Here is a 6837-nt window from a genome sequence, read left to right on the forward strand (position 1 = left end):
GGAACCTCTATGCCTGGCTTCTCCTGGATTACAGGTAAGGTGTTTTTATTTTCCAATTTCCAGTCAATACTTTTTCACTTTTCTACATATGAACCCATAACTTAAACCAATCAGTATCGTTTTTTTTATTTTGCATCGATATACTCCATGACACTAGTTGTGTGCAATGATTGAGCATGTACATCAATACAATCAGCAAACCAAAATTAGCACCAATCGACAGTCAAGCCTATTCCATATGATCAACAGGCTCAGGTGTACTGTTAAGACGTTATTCCAATTAGTGTGGAAACTCCAAAATAAGAAACAGCTACAGAATCACTTGGTTACCTTACATACAGAAAAAGAAGCCATGTTGATCATGGTTTGTTAAATAAACTTTATTTGAATCTTTCAAGAGCTCAAACATAGGCCAGACACACTTCATGCTCCTAAAACTTACTTGAGGGCAACTGGGAGTCAAGTAGACAAGTGCCAATAAACTGTGGACAGTAATACATTTGGATGCTTCTTGTTCTTTATTCTTTAAAATATTTGTGTGCAGGGTCAGTAAGAAACAGGGATAATGTGATTTTTAAAATGATTTTAATATTTTATCTGCAAAATGAAGAACATGCTTTATTGTTATATAATTCTGCTGGTCTCCTTCCCAGATTATTGCACATTGCAAACATATTGTGTCTCAGTTTACAATTAGCTAATTTGTGGTGTGTATGCCATGTTTCTATTCATCTGATGAGAACGGCATTTAGCCAATATGAAGTACGCAATATGAATAGACAAGAGTGCATTTTTTGCTTTGGAATGCATCAGTCAATGCCAAATTATATTCACTCCTGCTGGGTTCTATTAGCAATAATAGGAAATTTGCCAATCGAAATGGCCATTTATTATACCTCAAGAATACAGCTATAGTAAACAGTTCAGCGCAGCTTCAAGAACAAACTCACTGATTCTGGTGAAATTTCAGTGTAATGTGTTATAATTGGTCATATTAATAACATAGAACTAAAACCTTATATAACTTTGACAACTGATTAAAGGGACACTCCAGGCACCCTGACCACTTCTGCCCATTGGAGTGGTCTGGGTGCCAACTCCCACTACCCTTAACCCATCCCCGGTTGCTGAAGGGGTGAAAACTCCTTCAGTGACTTACCTGAGACCCCCGCCGATGTCCCTCGGTGGTGGTTTCGGGTCGCCGACGCTCCTCTCCTTCCTTACCTCAGCCAGTGGGCGAGACTGATCCTGCCCTCTGGCTGAGGAGACCTAATGCGCACGCGCATTAGAGCTCTCCATAGGAAAGCATTGAAAATGCTTTTCAATGCTTTCCTATGGGGAATTGAGCGACGCTGGAGGTTCTCACACAGCATGAGGACGTCCAGCGACGCTCTAGCACAAAAAACCTGTGCTATGAAGCAGGAAGTTCCCTCTAGTGGCTGTCTAGTAGACAGCCACTAGAGGAGGAGTTAACCCTGCAAGGTAATTATTGCAGTTTATGAAAACTGCAATATTTACAGTTGCAGGGTTAAGGGTAGTGGGAGTTGGCACCCAGACCACTCCAATGGGCAGAAGTGGTCTGGGTGCCTGGAGTGTCCCTTTAATACTGGCACACCTGAGTAACTAACTTGGCAGAGATGCAGTTCAGCTCCCTGCATAACATGTGCAATGATCTCTGGTAATTCTATATATTCTCCAGATAAATTTCTCCCAGTGATAAATTGTCCAGGTGAAAGAAAATGGAACGCAGGCAGCACTCCAGGGTAATGAAGGTAAGTTTTATTAGTGGGTTCACCACCTCACCAAAAAATAAGTGCAACGTTTCGGCTCAGCAGAGCCTTAATCATCACGGTTTCTGTCTGACAATTATCATCGCTGCCTGTTTCTGTCTGAAAATTGTTCCGGTGAATCAGTACATACTGGCTTATCCAGAGTCATGCTGTGAGTATGTTACATCTACTCTGTTCTTGATATTTTCCTTGACCCGTTTCTTGCACTTTAACTCTTGTCCCCTGCCCTGACTCTTGCATTGTCCCTCATGTAGGAGCACTGGATTATCTGCCTGCATTTTGCTTTACTCAGAACCTGCACTGTATACCTTTGCCTCAGATTTCCTGTTTTACTATCCTTGGGGTCTCACGCCACTAGTGACCTTTTTCAAGGTCACGTACATTATGTGTCTGGATTCTACATAACTCTCTTCTCACACATTGCAGATAAAATCACTAGGGAGACTGTACATGCGGTAGAATTTTGTGTTTACAACGGTTATTAATGACATAAAAGCTGCATTGCAGCCCTGTGCTCATGGTATTGCATTTCAGCATAGTAGACATTTCATCCTGTAACAAAGTTAACGTAAGTGTTACAATTTTATATATATTCCAGCCTGCTGCTGTTCATATTTATTCATGGATGGAGGTCATTACCCAGCATGCAAAATATGTTTGAAAAAAAATATTTATGACCAGATATGGCAGTGGCCTTGCTGAAATTCCAGTGAACATTGAAATCTGGAAATAATTATATTTTGGTAATCTCAAAGATATTCATTTTTAAATAACATTGATTCATTTTACTAAACTAATCCATCCAAAACACAGAGATAACTTAAAGGAACACACCAGATCCCTAAAACATTTCAATAGAAATTGGCACTTTTATAAATTAACCATGTTGCATCTCTTTGGCTGTCAAACAGGCAACAGGTCTTGTTACTTCCTGGTTTGGTTAGCTCTCTGGAGCTAAACTCAAGAGGCAGCTATTGCTCAGAGCACTTGCCTTGCAAAGACTCATCATTAAGCTGCATTGGAAATTCTGTGATTGGACAGCCACAGAAAGTATGTGTAAGGAGGAGGGAGGAGAGGGGGAGAAGGGGAATCAGTGAGGGGAGAGGGTCTTGCAAAGGCTGCAGACAAAAGATCTGCAGCTTTTGCTCACAATGAAAACATGCATAATTAAATGCATGCATGGTTTCATTGGGGGTATATCTACCAAACATTGATTTTTAATTATTTTGTAATTAAGAAGCGATTTGTCCCTTTAAATCTTTGGTATGAACCTACAAGGTCATGTTACCGTCTTTTACCATGTCGTTTGTTAACGAGGTGGTAAAAGGTAAGGATGGATCAATGGAGGGTAGAGAGAGTAGTAGGTGTTGGCAATATGAACATCAGTATAAATTTGTACACATTGTAACAGACATTTAGTCATTAATTAAATTGTATCTTGCTACATAGGGAAGATGAAAGGTCGCCCTTCAATTTAGTATAAATACATAATACTTAACCATTTTTTTATGACCAGATGCCCAAATTAAAACAGACATAAAAAATATACTTTGCAAATGATAGAATTAAAAATAAGATCCAAATAAAACATAAATTATCATTATTTATAAATCAGAAAATAATTAAAACACAAGTTTTAACCTACAAACCTTGTTGGGATCTTGACTCGGAGATACCTGTCTACAGCAATGGCCAGCAGTGCTAATATAGAGCTCTGGGTGAGGATGAGCACAACACAGGCCCCCATCAGACAACTGTAAAATTCGGTCTTCAGTCCAATGCTGATTGTGATAGCCAGTGGGATAACCAGGGCACCGACCGCAATATCAGCCACAGCGAGTGACACAATAAAAAAGAATGTGGTGTCTCTCAGGGCATGGTTCACAATTACAGCCCATATCACCAGGATATTCCCCAGAACAGATACCAATGCTATCAAGACCTCGATAACAATGTAGACAGCTAGCGAGACAACGGAGTCCATGCTGTTTCAGTGCAGTGAGGCCTTCTTAACAATGAACCTGAAGAAGAAAAGTATCCAGGTAAAAATGATAACTGTGAAACTAGTACATTCAACATTCAAAAAGAACTACTAATGCAATAACACTTCAGAGACATCCCCCCATTATTACCTTTCCATGACAACGTATTTTGCATAATGTATAGAGTATTGTTTATTAATCTGGTAAAGCATATAGGGCTTTAATACAATGAAAACGTTACTACATTTACACAAACAATGTCACAATTAATGCTATCACTATGGAAATATGTACGTTAAATGAATCTTGAGAAATCTATGGTGTTTTCAGGCAATCTCTGCTGCCCAGTGAATCTATTTTCATACAAATATGGAATTCATAAAATATGTTTATAGTGACCATTCCCAGACCGTAATAACCAAGTTAGAAAAAAACATCTGTCCTAATTGTAGTAAATTGGATGTCTACTTAGCATAACTCTTTATTTTTTAGCATTCTAAAGCATTTTAGATGTATTTGAGAGTAACAACTATTTGCTTGTAATTACTCTGTGGTTAAAACGATATAATTTATGAATTCATGGTTATATATCTCTTGTTTTGAAAAGTGGCGGGACATGGTGGGACTGTCCACGAATAATTCCATTTTGGGATATGGTAAAGAACACTATTGCTGAGATTGTATGTAAGGCTCCACTGTTTAGTGCAAAAATGGTCTTTCTACATATGACTTTGCTGCCAATTTCTCTATATATATATATATATAAAAAAAAAATCAATATTGAGGCACCTTCTTAATGCAGATAAATAGCTGCTACCTGCCCTGTGGAAGCAATTATGTGCACAATTAAGGAACAATGGCTTGATTCTGGGAAACAGCGCAAAGCAGGTTAGATGCATGGTAAGAGTGTGTGGCGCAGCGTGATGGTGAGATTGATAATGCGGAGGGACTTAAAGATATGGGGGGCAGGGTGTGGGGGCGGTCAGCAGTGCCATGATAACTATCTCTCCTAACTGTTCTTATAACTGTAGCTTGTCTTATATGCTCACACCTCTATTTTTTATTTATCTGGCTTTTAGCTAATTCTTTTTTTCTCCTTTCTATTATGATACCTCAAGCAAGATAAGCTTAGCATGCCACAAAGTCGCATTGCTTCTAAATTGATGTATGGCTTGCATTCATTGTACCAGATTCAGCAGATTTGCGAGATGAAAGTGTGATTCCACTTGTTCACCATGATGTTCTGGGGCGGAGGGATTAGGTTAGGACTCATTTTGCGAGGAGGGATAACTCTGCAGAAGGGATTTCCTGACTTGATGAGAGCAAATCGCAGAGGTGTATTGTTTTCCATGATGTATATGTGGGCACAATAATATGCTTTTAATGGCACTAAGGTGTATGTTTGCGTATGGCTTTGTGTAATATATATTATCACGATATTATACCTTGATGCCTTGCGTGGACTATTGTGATCTTTGACTTACTGAGACATGATAGATTTGTGAAGTCCTATTTTCTGTAATGCTGACTTGATTAATAAAAAAAACTGTTTTTAAAAAAAAAACAACACCTTGTTTTTTTTAGTCTGGACACTAGCTTCCCTGAGTCTCTCAGGCAAGTTAATGTAGTATGAATAATCTGGGACCTGTTTTCCATGGTTTGTACTAAATTGTGATCTTTTATTGGACAATAATATGCTTGATGATACTTTACTTCCAGCATTGTGGAAGGTTCTTCCTTGTTTCAACATAATGCTCCTGTGCATGAAATGTGTTCCATACATAGAATCTTAAAGATTAGAGCAGAAGAACCTGATGGGGCTTCATGGATCTCATGAACCCTATCAGACATCTGTGTGACAATTTAAAACTCAAACGGAAAGCTAGATCTAAGTACCACTATCATTGATGGACCTCACTTAGGTAATTGTATATGAATAAAAGCAAATCCCCAAAGAGCTGTTATAACACTTAATAGAAAGCCTTTTGCATTAAAAGGGGGGATCTGAAGGCAGCTAAAGGCAGCTCCATAGTAATAATTTAGAATGAGATGGAATGAGATGTTTGATAAACAGGAACCAATATAGCGTTGCTCGTGTTGTGCTGACTATCGCTTTGGGTCTTCAATTCCATGACCAACTACAGTATGTATAGCACACCCTGACCACTCACTCCATTAAATATTAGCAAACCTCGCAATATGTCCAAGCTGTTTTTTTGATCTGCAGCTGGCCTGAATTACTTAGTGCTATACTCACATCGTGTGGCCAGGAAGGATCAAATATTTTCCTTGGCCTTGCTAAGCATCACAAGAAACTCAGTCTCAAAGACTCATTCCTTTAACAATGAAATGCACAAAAGACTCCTTACACTATCCCCTTAAACATAACCTTCCTAAGACTCAAAACAAATTACTTATCTAATAACAAACAAACTTGGAGTGCTATCAACCAATTATAATAAAACTACATATTTGGCTTAAATTCCTCAAAAAAGTCTCATATCAATCATCAAAAAACCTCTGAACATTGATGGGCATGAGACCTAGGCTGGCCCACGAGCCAAGCAAATAATTAGAAATTGTGCCAAGAGACTCCCATAAAGGGGTTAGAGGGGAAAGGGGTAATATTACTAAACTATGCAGAATTGGAGTAAAGCAGCAGATTTATTAGCATAATTGTAAAAAATCATTGGAAAACTAAATTAGTAAGAAGAAAACATTTACACTAAAGACACAAGTCACTTATGCAACTACTTCAGGTATTAGAACGCTCCTCTGCTGATGACTAAACATGAACTAGAACAAAAGGAGTAACCTTGTTTATGTCCCATCTATTTTGTGTGGACTCGGTAAGAGTGGAGGTCTTGGTAATGGTAAAAAACAGCTTGCCTCTGCAGGGTCCAACAACTGTAGTGAGACTCCATGATGATGTACAATCGATGACCTTGTGTCCCACTGTACTGTTTCCTGTTGGTAAGAGGTGTCTGGTTAAACAGATTAAGGGATCTATGATAATGATCAAATGATGGTGTACTTAGATCATGAAAGAAGAAGAATGATGAACC

The 6837-nt window shown here is 38.6% G+C and overlaps 1 protein-coding gene across 1 annotated transcript in view; it reads right to left on the reverse strand.

Annotated features, from left to right (window-relative positions):
* Window positions 1–6837, reverse strand: part of ADORA1 (adenosine A1 receptor) — a 109375-nt gene that overhangs the window by 98108 nt on the left and 4430 nt on the right. Inside the window, exon 2 of the mRNA XM_063444323.1 lies at window positions 3440–3811. Within this exon, the coding sequence (XP_063300393.1) occupies window positions 3440–3774 (335 nt within the window). The 5' untranslated portion in view covers window positions 3775–3811. The remainder of the gene's footprint in view (window positions 1–3439; window positions 3812–6837) is intronic.

This window comes from Pelobates fuscus, chromosome 1 (genome assembly GCF_036172605.1).
Source record: "Pelobates fuscus isolate aPelFus1 chromosome 1, aPelFus1.pri, whole genome shotgun sequence".
NCBI classification, from domain to species: Eukaryota; Metazoa; Chordata; class Amphibia; order Anura; family Pelobatidae; genus Pelobates; species Pelobates fuscus.